General features: G+C 40.6%; 1 protein-coding gene across 5 annotated transcripts in view; it reads left to right on the top strand.

Annotated features, from left to right (window-relative positions):
- COL25A1 (collagen type XXV alpha 1 chain) overlaps positions 1-16,560 on the top strand; it is a 414,275-nt gene extending 397,715 nt beyond the window's left edge. For 3 of the 5 annotated variants that reach the window (XM_034772163.1, XM_034772161.1, XM_034772159.1), the window contains 6 exons: positions 1,471-1,524; positions 5,250-5,276; positions 6,065-6,118; positions 11,890-11,967; positions 14,374-14,412; positions 16,171-16,560. In XM_034772163.1, coding sequence (XP_034628054.1) covers positions 1,471-1,524; positions 5,250-5,276; positions 6,065-6,118; positions 11,890-11,967; positions 14,374-14,412; positions 16,171-16,173 — 255 coding nt within the window. In that variant the 3' untranslated portion in view covers positions 16,174-16,560. Of the gene's footprint in view, positions 1-1,470; positions 1,525-5,249; positions 5,277-6,064; positions 6,119-11,293; positions 11,381-11,889; positions 11,968-14,373; positions 14,413-16,170 lie in introns of all 5 variants that reach the window. The other 2 variants (XM_034772162.1, XM_034772160.1) reach the window with 1 other exon arrangement.
- Positions 16,561-16,980: the final 420 nt, after the last annotated feature.

Below are 16,980 nucleotides of genomic sequence, written 5' to 3'. Positions count from 1 at the left end.
TCAGAGAAGTGTACAGGGATTTATCCATGACTCACAAAGATAACACACACATCTAAATCTCCAGTCTGTGCTTTTAAAATGTACCCTTTCTAGTAATAATGGATAATTAATCATCTAGATTTTTAGAGTACGTTTCACCAAGAGGCAGGCACTTCATCTACCACTGAACTGTGGCAATGTCTGTGATGGAACATGGTGTCTTTCCATGCCAGGAACATTACACGAAAGCTTTGTTTGTATTAAGAAAAAGAAGTGAAGAAGATACCCAAGCAATACTACAGGGGGAAACTAGTCAAACAAGCAACCTTGAAAACCGTATGTGACCAGGACCTCTCTTTTTTTGTCTCATGCAAAACACAACACCTTCAGCAGCACAGTCCCACCAAAAGGCTATGCTGGAGTGTTGGTTCAGTGCTTAGTGAGAGGGAAGAATACCATGGAAAGCAAACCTTTCATTATTTACTGCAGCAGGCTTGATGTTTCTTGGAGTCTCCCATCTTGTTGCTCACCAGGCATATCTGTGTTTAGCATACATGATTTAACAAGATCACCACCAGAGGTCCTGCAGCAGCATTGATGCAGAGCCACGTGTCAGCTAATTTGAAATGTGTTTTTTTTCCCTGTCAGTCACCTTGAAAAACACTAAGCCCAGGACTGATTCCAACCTTACATTTGTTTTCTAGAGATTTCATTTCATTCTGGAAATGTTTCCTCTCTATTGGCTTGTAAAAAGTTATGTGCATAGTTGCTCTAATAGCATCCCTCTTTGGAAACTTTTTATTCTTCCACTGACTTCAGTGTGGAGTGGGATCGGACTCTCAGTGAAAATCACTTCTATTTGTCTCACCGCGGGTTAGAATTTTTATTTAATATATCTGAGCAGCTAAATATATGGCTCTACTAATGGTATGGTCTTCATGATATTACTGTTAATAATATTGCCTGTTACATACAAGCCCTGATTGACAGTAATTTTGTGGTGCATCATAGCAAATCTCAGCTGTTCAGCCAGAGCGAGATGCAAGGTGCTGAGCACCCACAGCTTTCATTACAGTATTGGGCTCCTCCTGAAGGCCCAGTGCTCCAGCTGTTACGAGCTCGTAGCACTGGCTGGAAGTTAATAACACTGGATGTTTAGCAACTACATACATTTTTGGTACTAAACAAACTACACAAAATAGTATTAATACATGATAATATTTACCTTTATCACAGTTGTCATTTATCATACTGTACTGGTTTATCGTGAGTCACCCAGAAAGAGATACAATCAGTGTGTCTGGACATAGGAATATACAGCCCTGTTGTCGTCATTTAACTATTTACTGAAAATCAGATTTGCAGACATTATCCAGCCAAAGGATTAGAGATTAATAGGCTTCCACTTTTGAGAAAGAGGGATTATTTTAACATCATGAAGAGACTGTTTTGTGATTAAACCAGATGTGTATTTTTAATCTTTTTTTCTAGGGTGAAAAGGGAGCTGTTGGTGACCCTGGATCCAGAGGACCATATGGTTTGCCTGTAAGTTGCATGGAACTTGTACACATTGCAACTTTCACCACTCCTTGATTAAACTTTGCTGTTTTATTACCATTTTCCATCCAGCAGTGTAATTAGTTGAGAGCGGTGAGGGCAGATGATAATCCCTGACAGTGCAAAGTCACTGATCTTGAAGCAGGCCCATATCACAAACTTACACCGATTCCTACACATACATACAACTATGCAAATGTAACGGAATGGAGCTAACAAACCAACAAGAATGAGGAAATCTAGAGTTAAAGTGCCCCTTATTCTGCAACTCCTGCCATTTTGATTATGTGTGGTCGATACATGTTATTAGATGCCTTGAGACCACCAAAATAGACTGGCAAAGAGCTCAGGACAGAGTGTAGCCATGGAAGTTTTTTGTGATTTTCTTAATGTCTTATTCAGATTTCTTTGATGCAACAATATTTTGCTGTTACTATTTTTTGTGGTGTTTGCATGTGGAAGATTTTGGCTTGCTTTGATTTTTTTGCATTTCTGTGTGTTTGGGATGGGAGAACTTTAAAAGGTTCATAGTTTGGGTTTAGTTTGGATAAATATGCAGAAGTTCAGATGATTACCTAAAGCTTATCCAAACCTCTCCAGTTTGCAAATTTGGCCTACAAGTCTAACTGACTTTCTGATAGTATTTTGGCACTTGTTTCCTGATCAGAAACCAGAAGTGATAAAGGTTTTAGCTGAATATACCAGAGCAGGCAACTTCAAGGCAGGGTTGGCCTGGGGAGGGGATCCTGTTTTCTATAAGTTAGTTAACTAGTTTACCCATCCCTAACATATGTAGACCAGGGCTTCAGTTAATGTAACTCAGCAGAGCTCCACTGAAGTCAATTGAACTACCCCAGCTGAGGATTAGCTCAGTGGGTGTGCACATGTATGTCTACTGTGTGCACTAACACAACAGCTGTTGTGTGTTACAAACACAGATCTGTTCCAGCCTTAGTAAGATCACAGTGGTTCCACTGCAATTATATTGGGTCATTATTTACAAAGGCAGTTTTATACATCTCCTCTCCAGTTTCATTTGTTTGGGCTGGATTCTCTCAAGCTGGAATAGGGAGTTGTCATTTACATCATCCTGCGCTAGAGAGTCTCCCAGTATTAGAGCAGGTGGTGCTGTTGCTGCCATATTCATTTGACAGTCTGCCACGGAAAGGCAGTTTTATTTTCATCTGGAAGTTCCATAGGAGCCCTTGTGAGAGATTGCTGAGGGAATGTGCTAAGACAGTGCACCCCCTCGCCATGCCCCTTGCCTACTGTTGGCTACTGTTGCCCCTTTGAGAGGTGAGTTGGATTCTGATAGTTTCCTCAACACCAGCGAGGGTTAACTACCTTTTACCACCATAATCTCTCCACCGGTATTGGACTTTCTCCCTCTGGGGCTGTGAGCAGGCCAGGTAAACCTGGGCCAAATCTGACCCATATTTATGCTTACAAAAGATGAAGGAACACAGAGTACAAAACCAGCAATCAAGTGCATCCCAGGCCCACAGTATTTAGTCCAGCAAAACTCCCAAGATACAGGGCCAGATTCTCCACTGACTTGCCCATTGTGTAGTGATTCACACCTGTGCAAAGTTGAGTACAAGCCAGGATTCTCTACTCATTTGCAACAGTGCTAGCATTTAACACTCACTTTATACCAGCATAAAAGACAGGTAAAGTTCAAGACAGTGGAGAATAAGGCCCCAAAAGTGTGAGTGTTGCAGAATTGGGCCACCGGACTAGATCATTTAAATATTTCTGCCTTCCCTTTTTTTTATGTCCACAGTTTGCAGACACAATTAGTGTCACTTGGATGTCTAATAGCACCCGCACATCAGGTATTAGACATCAAAGTGACATCTCACACAGTTATGTGTACCCACAAAACTGCAGGCACAAAAAGGGATGCCAGAATGGGGCTGATCTGAAAGTTAAACCTATCATGTATTCTTTTTCTGGGTGTTGTAATCACAGGGCTACATCTTACTCAGAGCTCAACTGCCTCCAGCCCTCTGTAGAAACCTCCCCATCACCAGGCTTTGTGCAGGCCCAGACATGATCAGATTTCTTGAGCACAGAGATCACAAGGAGTCTGCAAGGCTAGCACTCATAGCAGCATTATCTTTCCCGAAAAGAGAGTGAGGGGCTGTGGTCTGTCTTCTCAGCCCAGGAAGTCTGGTCTAGACCCTTTTCTCTGTTTTTTAGGTTTATTTCTTCCACATAAAACTAGTATAGCACATATATCAATTATCCCTTCCCCCTAACCCAGGATCTTCTCCAGGAGCCTATCTATTTCTGCTCTATAAATCACTTGCCTGACAGTCATACATCACTCTAGGGCCTCCCACAAGAATCAACCTACTTCCTATAAACAAAACAAGGAGTCCTTGTAGCACCTTAGAGACTAACACATTTATTTGGGCATAAGATTTCGTGGGCTAGAACCCACTTCATCAGACGTTTTAGCCCATGAAAGCTTATGCCCAAATAAATGTGTTAGTCTCTAAGGTGCCACAAGGACTCCTCATTTTTGGTTTTGTTTTGTTTTGTTTTTTGCTGATACAGACTAACACGGCTACTACTGAAACCTGCTTCCTATAGTTCTCCCACCGTGACCAAGAGGCTACCTGCTAGAGCTTCCCTATTCCTAGGAGCTGTCTACCCCCAACTGAACCACTTGCTGGCTTTTATAATTACCTGATCCCTAGCTGATCAGTCTCAGCTGGAAGATAGCTGGTCCATCACAGGTGAGGCTGGGCCCAATTCCCCTTAAAGAGCCAGCCACTCTGTGACAGAACCTAAACCCATTTTCCCTGTGTATCAGCTAGCACAGCTGTCCCCGCTAGAGGGAAGATGTCACAGCAGCTTTATTTTGCATGCACTCTCTACAGCTCTGAGGCCTTGTTGCCTGAGCCAGATATCCCAGGGCTGTTTTGTCTGAGCCTTGGAGAAATTAAATAATTTACATTGAAAAGGAAGTGTATAAAACCATGCCTTTTGGATCAGTGACCCGGCAGTGCAATCAGTGTGGCTGCCCTACTGAAAGTGGAACAGATCACTAGCGACACTGTGTCAGGATGAGGCTTATCTCTGAATCTATGCATGCTGTAGGTCTTATCCGCTGAGGAGCTGAGCACCCTCAACTCCCATTGAAGTCAATGCACCTAATCCTGTTCTGACAAGTCAATGGTAAAACTTCCATAGACTTCGCCTGGAGCAGGAGAAGGCCAATGGGTAGTGCAGGCTTTCAGCTCCATCTGTGTACTAAACATCTCTGTGAAATACCGGATGAATATTAGTTTGCAGTGTATGATTATTTGCTGGCCACTTACAGAAGTAAAAATCTTCACCTTTTCCTGCCCTTTTTGTGAATTGAAACTGGTGAGATCCTAGTGATTGCATTATTTTAACTTGCTCCTGGAGCTTGTGCAATAAGCTTCAATCTACAGCAAAATTTTACAGTCAAGTTATCAGTTCCTGGAAACGGGAAATGTTAAACACTGACAGAAAGACCCTTCACTAATGGCAATTCTATTTGTGTAACCCTAGAAATGTGTGTTGCTGCTGTACAAAAAGAATGCTATTGCTCTCCTGTAGGCAGAAGGCAGGTGCTTGCATATCAAGACAGCCTTCAAGATAGGTGGGATTAGCAGATAAGACATCACATAGTCATGAGGCTTAGGGATGCTAACATAGTTTATATGGTTCTTTGGCAGGGCAAAGATGGCGAGCCTGGCCTTGATGTAAGTAATATTTATGACCAGTTTACTCATAATGGTAGGTAAATGATTCCTTCACTGGGTGCAGCACATTTATTTCCCATTTTCTGTGTATGCTGAACATGCAGAGAACATACTAAACTTTGCATTGCTGTTGTTCGCATATGATAAAGAGAGGTGAGAGGGACAGACTGAACAATGGTATTTTGAGAAAGCACAGCCCAACCCTGAAAAGCCCACAAAGCACAGTGCTTACTACCCAAAGGAGTCCCATTGACCTGCGTGGTCACAGTAGTAACTACTACACCTGGTAAGAAGAGTTTGCAGGACCAGACTCTAACTAGTGCCTCTCACTAGGAGCAGAACAAGGAGCCACCAACATTTGGTTAAGTAACTTCATCCCTATTAAAAAAAATAATCCCGCACTCTACACATGACGCATTTTTCACAATTTAGGATTTCTTATGGCATGCGGGTGAGAGCCTGTTGTGATCCCATTCCCACCTTCCCCACTCCCACCTTCCCTACTTCTCATCCCATTCCCACCTTCCCTACTGTCAAAGGCCCAAAATTGCAGCAGTCCCATTCAGAGCCCAGTAATGTCATTTAGTCTGTACAACAGTAGGAGTCACTTTGAATCACATTTTACTTCCATTGCTGGAAAATGACCTTGCTGAATATGAGCCATGTTTCTGACACATAGCATGCAGTGCAGTATTCTTTTTCTGTATAAGTTTTCCAGCAGTATTTTAAAACCTAACCTACATTGATAGAGAAGCCAATAGATATCTTTGTTCGTTTTTTTTTTATAGGGTTTCCCTGGTCCTCGAGGAGAAAAGGGTGATCTAGGCGAAAAGGGAGAAAAGGTGACCTCAGTGCTGTTATCTGTTGTTTGATTCCTCAGCCCAGTCCATTTTGCTGTCCCAACCCTATCATTTGTCCATTAAACCTGATCTTTCTTCCTACTGTGTGCCAAAAGGCAGGTCACGTGTATTTGTTAGACAAAGTCATCGGTCAGAAGGAGAACCAAAACCTCCCTGCAGAACCAGTAATACAACACTTGCCAAGATAGTAGGGGAAGAGTTTGTCCACGCTCACCCTAAGATCAGGCTCCTTTTCTGTACCCCATGCCATGCCTGATGAAAGTCCTTGTCAGTCTGTGATTCTCAATGCACATGTCACTGGGGTAGTAATTTTTTGTGTGGGAGATGCTGGCTCAGGTCCTCAGCTGGTATACATCACTGTCGCTCCAGTGACTCCAGTGGGTCTAGACAGATTGATACCAGCTGAGGATCTGGTTCCTTATAAAGTATGCTAGGGATTGTTTAAAAAATTTACAAACTTTACAATTAAGAGAATTATCTTAATTATTTGCATTTGGTTGCTTTTATGGATTAAAGCTCTTCCCTATAGTTTTTGTAAGCCAAACAATGCAATATTTCTCCAGTGCATGAGAACCATAAAGTGAAATTAATTAGCCTCATTTCACAACCCAAGCTGAGTGATATGCAACTAATAAACACAGTGAAAAGCAATTCATATTTTAGGGCCAGAATGTGACTCTCCCTGCGGCCACAGGGAGAGTTTGCAAAGAGACTTCTTTCGTGCTGCCCACACAGGGGCTTACAACAAGTGCACTCTCTCTATGCAGCAGTAGAGGGGCTGCTCCTTCAAAGAGGGCCTGCAAGAAGATATGACCTTGGCCCTGTGTTAGACTACAGAGCAAGCAACTTGTGCAGGGGAGCAGAGTATATCATCCTAAAGGAAGACACTGCAAATGATCTCAAAAAATCTTAGCTTGAGTTTTTAAATGGCTTCACTTTAACTATACCCGTACCACTTTTGTGTTCACGTTCCATGGACATTCATGGGATCAAGTTTCACTGGCATGAATGTTCACAGAAAGTGAACCTCAGAGTCACATGAGCAAGTATTGGCAGACACAGAACTATAAATATTACATGCATGATGAGTATCCAGAAGTGCCAGTGTATCTTACGAGTCAGGGCACAGAAACAATACTGTTATGGCAACAAGTGCTAATATCATGCCTGCTGTGAGTCATTGAGATATAAGCATTCAGGAGGATTAAACTCTCCATAGAAAGGGATCTGTACAGTACTGCGCCCAGACATTTCTTAAGAGGATTGTGTAGGTTAAAGTGCTCTTCTTTCGGATGGAATTTTTTTAGCGTTCCTTTGTGTTGTAGAGTAGCAGCAGGGATGGTCAGGCCACCTTGAGTAACCATGTGATCCTAGGTAAGGGATTTCCCAGAGATCCCAGGGGTTGAGATAGGAAGGGGAAACAATATATTAAGCAATGACATTCCAAGAGAGAGAGAGGCCCAAGACAGGTGCTTCTTGGTGAAAAGGCAGTGGTGTCTAAGCTGAGTTTTTTGCAGTTTTTAACTACTTGTGTTCAAGGAAATAGGAGGTGTATACATCTTGGAAATAAATTATACTAGAAAACATCTTAGCTTTACAACACTGATTTCTGCTCCTAGTCGGAAATGGACCCTCCAAGTCTCAAGATCTGCTATTGCTTGGCAAGAGGAAACAATATCCTGTTATCAGCCCAACCACCCCTGATTAGCACAACGTTCAGAGCAAATAGCCAAAACTTGGAGAGAAATGTTCATGCATAATCGATTAATAGAGTTAAAGAAATTTAACTCCCCTCCCAAACAAAATAATGTTTTTGGAAAATGGATATGAGGAAATTACAATCTGCTTGTCATTGTTCCAAAATCAGAACAAAGATGCTAATTTTATCCAATACATTTTTCAGAAAGGGCTAAGTTAAACTGATAAATCATTCATTGTAACTCATTTTCTCAGCTGTAATAGGGTAAGAAAAAAAAAAAAAGTCAGAGAGCTGAGGCCAGGTCCTTAACTAGTGTAAATTAGCATAGCTGCACTGATTTCAATTCAGCTATGTGCCAGTTTACCATGATTGTTTCACTTTAAATATTGCTGAATAATATTGACTGCTAGGCTGATGTCACAGAGGTTCATATTATTAAATTTCTGCACCAAAAATCTGAGTTTCATTTACACTGCAGAAATATGTAGCATAAACATGACATTTTTTAGTGACCAATGACATCTCCTCTTTCACCTATGTGATCCTTTCAAATAATGTTGGGCAGCGCATAAATCTGCAGCCCCTTGGTTCTGATTAAATCATAGACTGGTAATTTCTCCTACAGGGGCTCACTAGCTCTGCTACAGTGAAAGAGAGTCAGTGTTTGCATCATAATTTCTGCATAACTTGGCTGTAAAAACATAATTGTTCAAAGCTGTAAGTTGGCGTACAAGGTTATATTCCAGGAGCACTTTTTGAGAAATAGGTTTTTAAAAGTGGTTTGATTGGTTTGTTGTTGGTTTGAATGGTTTTTTGTTGTTGTTTTAAATTGTATTAATCAAAAAAAAGAATCCTCAAAAGTCTGCATTTAAATAATGTGGTATTTTGGGTCATTAAAATGGGTTTTAAAAACCTCACTAAGTACAGATGCCAGTAGTTTACCTTTTCTTTTTAAACCCATCTTTTTAAAAGGTATGACATTAACAGTTAAAAAAGGACAGAGATTGATTTTTCTGAACCCAGGTTAAGACTCGATCTCACTAAGTGCTTAACACCCTCCACTCCAATTGATATTAGGGGGTGGGGGGAAGTCCAGAACCTCACCGGACTGCACTCTAAGGGCCTAATGCTCCCTCCTGCGTGCTGAGGGGAATCTGTGCCCAGGAGAGGGAGGAGACTGTGTCCTTCCCCTAATCACATAGCAATCCCTCCACAGGTTTTGGGCTGCACAGGTCTGGAGAGAACAGGAGGGACAGTGGGCTAGGGGAGCCAGGTAAAATTCTTTGATTCTTCATCTTTAATCACATGGGGAACACACAGCACAAGTTATAACAGCCTTAATCTATTGTCATTTGTGCTGCTCCTCTCTCCTCCAGATGCTGATCCTCCCATTGGGGAAAGAGCCCAGAGTCAGGACATATAGAGGGATCCCTTGAAGCATGGTTGCTGCAGGAGCTGTGCTCCCCAGCATCCATCAGTGCTTGACAGCAGTAGAGATGCATGGGGCATTCACACAGATGCCCCTGGACTTCTGGGAATCCCTTGAAATCTGCCTGAAACTCAGGGAAGTGGGGAGTGGCAAGTTAAGGGAACAGTAACTATTCCTCCCCCCATTTTTCCCACCCTCACCCAGTTCATTGAAGAATTAATAGGAGGCTCAGTGAGTTAAAACTGACAGAGGCCTGTTTTATATTTAAAATGTAGGTCGACATAGCTACGGTGCTCAGGCGTGTGAGAAATCCACACCCCCTAAGCACCAAGGATGCTGATCTAACCCTTTGTAGACACAGCTAGGTTGATGGAAGAACGCTTTTTGGCACACAGGAAAGAGAGATGAGGAATTCTGTTCACATGATGCCATAAATACAGTAGATTTGTCTATGGAAAACTCTTGTTTACATTTGAATGATACAGTATACTGTAGTATTTCATGTATTTTATGTGTTTTCCCTTTTGTAAATGAATTACAGTAAGACAGTTTGTTTCTTAAATTAATCAAGTTTTTGTAAAAAAAAAATCATTTTCTAAATGGATTTAATCTTTGTGTTGGTGTGAAACTGGTTGAAAATCCATTTACTGTACTTCATCCTAAACATGTCTGCCTTTCCAGAGGTGCATTCTTTCCTTCTCCTTTTACCTTCTTTCCTTACAATTCCCTCTGTCTTTTTTATCTTTTTCCTTACAAATTGAATCCTTTCCACAGCCACAACCTTGAAAGCCCTCCCTTGGTTGTTCTCCAGTGTCATACTAATCTTCCTTTCACTATTTTCCTATTTCTTTGTAATATACCTGGTGCACCCCACTCCTTTTTATTGTCCTACTCTCTCTTTTTTTTTTTTTTAATAGAAGCAGTTTTGGTTTTATTAAACTGCAAGTGAGCCTGAAACTCATTTACCATTGTGATCAACTGGTGTGAAATCAATTATAAAATTGACTCTCCAAATATCACATACTGCTTGAGGGGAGTCACCCTTCCAGGGTAGGCCTGAAGATTCTTTTTCCGTGTCTCATTTTTATGGATTATCAAAAGCTGTGAAATTTGCTGTAAACCTCTCTTTCAGAAATCTTAATCATTTGCTTTTTTACAAAGCAACTCAGTCACCTGCTTAAAGGAGTGAATAATGATAAACCAATGAAATTTTACCTGCAGTGTAGAGATATTTGGAAATCATGTTTTGAACATGAAATTTAAATGTAAATATTCATTAGCATTTCTAATTTGTTTCTAATTACAGAAAGATAGAGATCACTGGAAAATTTTATAGCACCTCAACATCAAGCAGTTTGGATCTTCTGAGTCATTTAGCAGGGTTTGAAATGAAAGGCCAAATTCTGTTCTGAGTGGTATCCATGCCATTCCCTTGACTTCAGTGGGTTTGCATGGGGGTAACTGAGGGCAGAATTTGGCCCAGACTCTACTGGGACTGATGCATGCAAGGTTCATTCAGTAAAGGACATGTTGGGACATAGTCATCCCTGCTGTGACTCCACTGAATCACACCGGGAATAAATTGTTCCCACTATTTTCCCTTCCCGTCCCCCCACTGGCAGAAATGAGATTGATCTGTTTAGTTGTTCCAAAGACACCTCTGACTAGAAATTCCTCTTCCTATGTAACTCCCAAAGAAAGGGACACATTCTGCTTGCCATTTCTGTCCTTGCCCACAGTTTGAATCAGGAAGTCAGCCTATTATTTCAAACCCTACTTTAGGATTCAAATAATTCATAATACTGGCATTAATACAAAAGCTCAATAATACCAACTGATGCAGTTCTTGCTTATGATCATATTATTTATTTTTCCACATAATGCACCATCCAAACCAGAACACAGTGGTAAGTGTCCTTTCAGCCCTCCACTGGCAAAAAAACCCATCTTTTAAACCAATCTCTTTCATTTATATTTTTTTACCCAAAAGAATGAAACATTTGTTTTATCCAAACCATTGTGTCCACAGGGGGAAAAGGGAAAGAAAGGCAAAAAGGGGCCTAAAGGGGAGAAAGGAGAACAGGGTGCCCCTGGATTAGATGCACCTTGCCCATTGGTATGTCTCACTCATGTATTGGAAATCGCTCCTCCTGCTGTAGATTATAATGGGATAAAGCGAGAGGAGAGGAACAAGCCACAGCTATAGTGTAACCTGGTATCATTCAAAGGGTTTGCTCTTCTAGTCTACAAATTCCAGCATGACTATTTTTTGTCCTCTTAATTTGGTTTAAATTACCAGTTTGGAGATCTTAAAAATGAATGTCACTTATGGAATATTTTTCATGGAATGCGCTGCATAGACATTCTGGCTATTTGTACTTACCTGTCAGTGTTCTGTGCAGATTGGAAACCTGTTGTGCTAAGTAGTTCTTTCTTGATTGGAGGGTCATTTAAACACTAAGGTCTTAGATGTGAGACTGCACCTGGGTCATTTCCACACGGGTTTTAATCACTGCTGCTGTAAGCTTGATCCTCTTGGTCTCTCTTTTTTTTTTGGCTCCAGCTAAATCAAATACCAAAGACACTTCTTTGTCAGTAACGTTGCAAGTTAATCTTTACAAACAGGGATTCCGTGGAATTAAGGGGGAAAAAGGGGAGCCAGGCCAGCCAGGCCTGGATGGGCTGGATGCCCCTTGCCAATTGGTACAGTATTTCTCTTTCCTACCAACCCTGCATGCGATTCCTTTGTATATAGTCAGTCATTCTCAGTGTAAAGCGGTGTTTTTCTGAGCGGACTTTACATTATCCACCTAATACATGCATGTGCATGAACAAATCAGCTGCTTCAGCAATCATAACCGTATCGAGAAGACACATTCTGTCAACACCTGGAACCTAACACCCAGCATTTTGCTCCCACATCACATGGTAGTTTGAGTGTGTTCTTCCAACATAATTTTTCCCTCAGCACTGTTTGTTTTTTCCCCCAACAAATGCCTTTTGCCTTACTCACTAAGAATGAAATACACCTCTTTGCAGAGAGCCACCACAAGGACCACATGTTATTTAAGTCCCACGGCGTAAGTGGTTTTGGGGACCTCATGCTGGCCCTCTGCATAGGAGTTAGTTTCACCCTAACCTGCACCTGAAATGATTCTGCACACTTGACTCCAGCTGAAATCAAAGGGAGTTTTGAGTGCATCTTTTTTCAGGATTGAGCCAAGATGACATTTATGCAGAGAATGAGATAAATATCAATCTGTCAGAGTTAAATCATAGAGCTTTGCAATAAGCAAAGATATGAGTAAGATCTGCAGGATGAGGCCCTATGAACAAAGTTTTTGGGATTGGGCCCATAGATCAGAATAGTATTTAAATTTGAAACACAAAACTTAGATGAGCTTTGTAAGAAGATAATGGTCTGCAGCCCAAACCCTCACTGTCTTCGTTATTTAACGTTTTCAATTTAATGGTCTTTCCTTTGGAACTTACCTCCCTGCAATACACACAATACTCCCCCACTCTGTGTTAGCATGAATTCAAGTTCCCCCCTATACTAAAATTCTACTTGTTGACCCTCTCCCTTGTACCAATCTGGCAACACAGATTTTTTTTTTAAATCTAAGTACGCTTTATTTTTTCCAATTAAAATTGAACAGTACATACACATTTCCGAAAAGACTCAAGATATAGGTGTTTTTAATTGTTGGCAGTTAAATTTGGTCTGCATGTTCTGATATTGTTTGTTAGCTAAGCACGATTATCTAAAGATGAATGTTAAAATTAAGTAGGTTTTATATCAAGTACAAAGTTTCTAATCTAAATTGTCAGTGGAATTTTAATCTGAAGTACATAGTCCATGTTATATTTTGTTTGCTTCTGATTAATGATAACCATATCTCATATTTTGTTGGGGGGTAATCAAGCATGCCTTCATAATTAAAAAATGTGTTTGTCTTTGTAGTATCATTTATATCTGGAGAACCCTTACACCATTGCTGTGAAAAATGTTCTTCTATTGGTGGGATAGACAGTTATCAGAATAAGCTTTTAAACAAACAGCACTGTTTTGTGTTCTAGAAAGCAGGTAGTTTTTGCCAGAAAACTAAATAAATAAATGGATAAATAAATAAAGCCACCCCACACACAACACACAAACACTGTTTCTCAGAATTGTTAGCAGATAAGAAACCAAGTATAAAGTAGCATTGCCTTTAACCTAATAAATGATTGGGGCCTGATTCTCCTCTCATTTATAGTCCAGTTCTGTGAGGTGCTGAATTCCCTCGACTCACGTTACAGGATCGGGCCTCTACCCCAGTGTAAATCAGGAATAACTTCATTATAACCTGTGTATCTAAGATCAGAATATGTCCCATGCGCTAAATTGGGGACACAGAGGTTTTAAGCAAGAACAGAATACAGTGCTGGGAGTGTATATAAGTGCTTGTAATTAGCACAGTCCAAGTTACAAATAGCTTGGCAGCCATATGTTATCCATGCTCCAGAATAGTCAGCTTCTACCTTAGTACCCTGCTTTCATGGCAACTTTCCCCATTGATTTCAGTATGAGTAGGTTCAGTCCTTTAGTTTTCATTTTATAAAGGTAAGAATTAACGTGTATGAAAATATTCCCATATGCAGTTTGAATATAAATGGCCTATCAATGGGTTAACTTTGTACCAGGACCAGAAAACCAGTAAGCGATACACTATTGCTGACTGATCTGTGGCTAAATGTCCATGATTTATGAATAATAGATACAACTTTAGATTAACATATAATCTGCTGGCAATGAATCCAGCTCAACTGATTTGACCCCTGATAATGTTGCTATGACAGCAAAAATATAGCAGTTATGCTTTAAAGTTCTTACCATGATTAGGCACACTGTAGTTTGGGATTTGAATTTTTTGGAGGGGAAGGATTGTATGTATTTACAATGTGAGCGCACTCAGCCTGTATTGGATGTTGGAATTTTCCTCTTCTTAAGTGACGAAAGTATTAGTTAGGAAGTGGGAGCTATTCATTAGCTAAGAAAGCATGGTTGTTTCATCAGATATACTATCAGGCTCATCTATGCACTTTTTATCTTTCTCCTTGAAACAGGGGCCGGATGGATTACCAATGCCCGGCTGCTGGCAAAAGGTAAGACATGCCAAATTATTTCTGCACAGAGGCATCATCCCTATTCTTTGGCATAAGAGAACCCTTTTGACCTCACACCCTCTGATTTCAGTAAGAATAGCTTACAGATTTTGGAATACACAGCAGTCCAAGTTATAACCTCTTCTCAAATATTATTTGCATGATGAATTTGTAATATGTAGGGGTTATAACAGCAACTGATTTATGCAGTATTTGAAAACAATTGGCCCCTGAGTTGCTGGGAAGTCAAAGACCATCATTCTTCATAGAGAGAGCTACATCTCCTTCAGCCCCTGCAATGAGCTGGGAGACAGTATCAGACCTGCCCATTAGTGGTGTGACAGTCTTTCCAAAATGTTCATAGTGACCTATCAAGCTTAGAGTCTTCTGGATTATCCAAAGGGACAATGCATCCTGCTTCCTGTTTGCCTCTTTCCCAACCCCCAAAGTCTGCTGTTGCATTTTATTACTGCTTGCTGCTGATTTTCAGCAATGCTAAGTAATAACATTGTTACTTTGGTAAAGATTTCTGCTATTGAAGGGTAGAACTCTGACAGTGCTAGATTTAAAAGCCTCAGCATTCAGAGCAAATGTATCAGTGACCAGATATTTATTCCTCTCTGGATACTGATGCATGAATAAACCATGTGTAAAATCCTGGCTGGGTATGGAAAAACTCTCATTGACTTCAGGGGAGCCAGGATTTCACCCCACGCATTTTTCAAAAGCTGATTCTGGATAGTTATGGTCACATAGTAGAGTCTGGCTAATAACCAAAACAACTGAATATTTTATTTGAAAGACACCAGCTAGCAGGTGGAGCTGTGGGTCAGGAGGTGAGTGTAGCCCTCACACCAGGAAGCAGGTATGCTGCCAGTAGTAGGTGTGCTGACTGGCAACAAATTACAGGTATAAATATAAATAACTATACAGCTAAGAGGAGCCATACACACCATTCACTGGGCAGCAGTATACTGTGGCAGCTTGCACTGAGTTGTCCTGCCTTATAGAGCGGGACATCATACATCGTCAACCGTGAGCTGCTCTACCCTTTCCCAACCTCAAACCAGCTACTGCAGGGCAGGGTTAGCCCTATGTGCAAAGCCTAAACAATGTATAGGTTAGACTGGAAATAAAAATTCTACTTCTAAGCTGGGAAAACGTGTGCGGAAGTGTAGCTATATTTGTAGAGAAAGTCAGTATACCTGCAGCTTCTCTTTAACTAGTGCCTCCCTTGACTATTTAGAGGCACTATTTCAGCTGTGGCTCTCAAAACAGGCAAAGCAATTCAGGAGCTGCAGTAGTACTTGAAGCTGTTACTCATATCTGAAGATGACCAGATCTAAAATTGATGGTGGTGTTTACACAGCTACCCATCTTGTTGCTAGAGGTAAACAGGAGTCGCTATTTGCTTCCCAGGATAATAAGCATTGTTTTTCTTCTCAAAAGAGGTCACTATCTGCCTATAATTCTTTAGGTAACTGATAACTGAAGTAGGTATGCACATTAAATCAGTGATTCTTAGTTTCCCAGAAAGTTATTCAGGGGCACTGGTTAGAAAGTTACAGATATTTGTGACCGCATCACTGAACAATAGTTTAAAAAAACCCATAAGTATTATAGGCATTTTGGAAGCACATTTGTGGCTAAGAGAATAAAAGATGTTTGGGGTTCTGCTCTATCTTTATATACTTGGAATAGATGTTTGGCTACTAGATTACTAACCTGGCCAATTTATCTCTTTTTGTCTCTTTGCAGTGATGAATCTAACCTTAGAAGCATGAAGTTGTGTATAATGCTCCACTTTTTGTATTTATAGTTGAAAACAGAAATTTTATTTTACAAGTCTGAGATATGTTTACATGTAGCTGCTTCTACTTGTTTGCAGTAGTCCATGTGTACATTTTCTTCACTTACATCTGCAGTTAGGCAATATATATAACCACAGGAGAAATCTGCAAAAATAAAGATTAGTCTCTCTATAGAGATATCTATACAGAGATAAATCATGGAGATTTAGTTTTTTCTGCAAGTTCTCTTATTTTTGGCTTGTGGACCTGCATGGACAATGAGTGCCATGAACTAGTTTACATGAAATTGTGACCAAATATGAGCTAAATGCTATGAAATGTACTGTACCAACTGCCATTGGAATTTACTGACTTTGCTTCCATGTTCATCTTAAACACTATCACTGATTCATGCCATCATCCCTGCTTGTACAGACTAAAAAAAAAAAAAAAAGCATGAATTGTGTGCCAAACCTGCTTGTTGTGTGATCACTCCACATGCTAAATGGCTGCTCACTGTGACCTTTGATCCAAACTCCTGAATTATTTCCTTTTGTTATCTCAAGGGAGTCACACCGTGGCTTATTGCCAAAAAGAGATAAAGCAGAGGAGATTAGAAAAAGGTCTTGAATTTTTGGGGAACACAGTTCCAACTGCAGGTGGACAGCTTCCAGTTGTGTGGGTCATGTGACCCCTTCCCTTGGTCAAAAAGGGGTCATGCCTGTTGATCAGCACCGTTTTTTCTTGCGCTGCTCACTGTCACGAAGACATTCAAGAT

The sequence above is a fragment of the Trachemys scripta genome, chromosome 5, assembly GCF_013100865.1.
Source record: "Trachemys scripta elegans isolate TJP31775 chromosome 5, CAS_Tse_1.0, whole genome shotgun sequence".
Classification (NCBI taxonomy): domain Eukaryota; kingdom Metazoa; phylum Chordata; order Testudines; family Emydidae; genus Trachemys; species Trachemys scripta.
The sequence above is the reverse complement of the archived record's forward strand: the minus strand, read 5'-3'. Positions and strand labels throughout refer to the sequence as shown.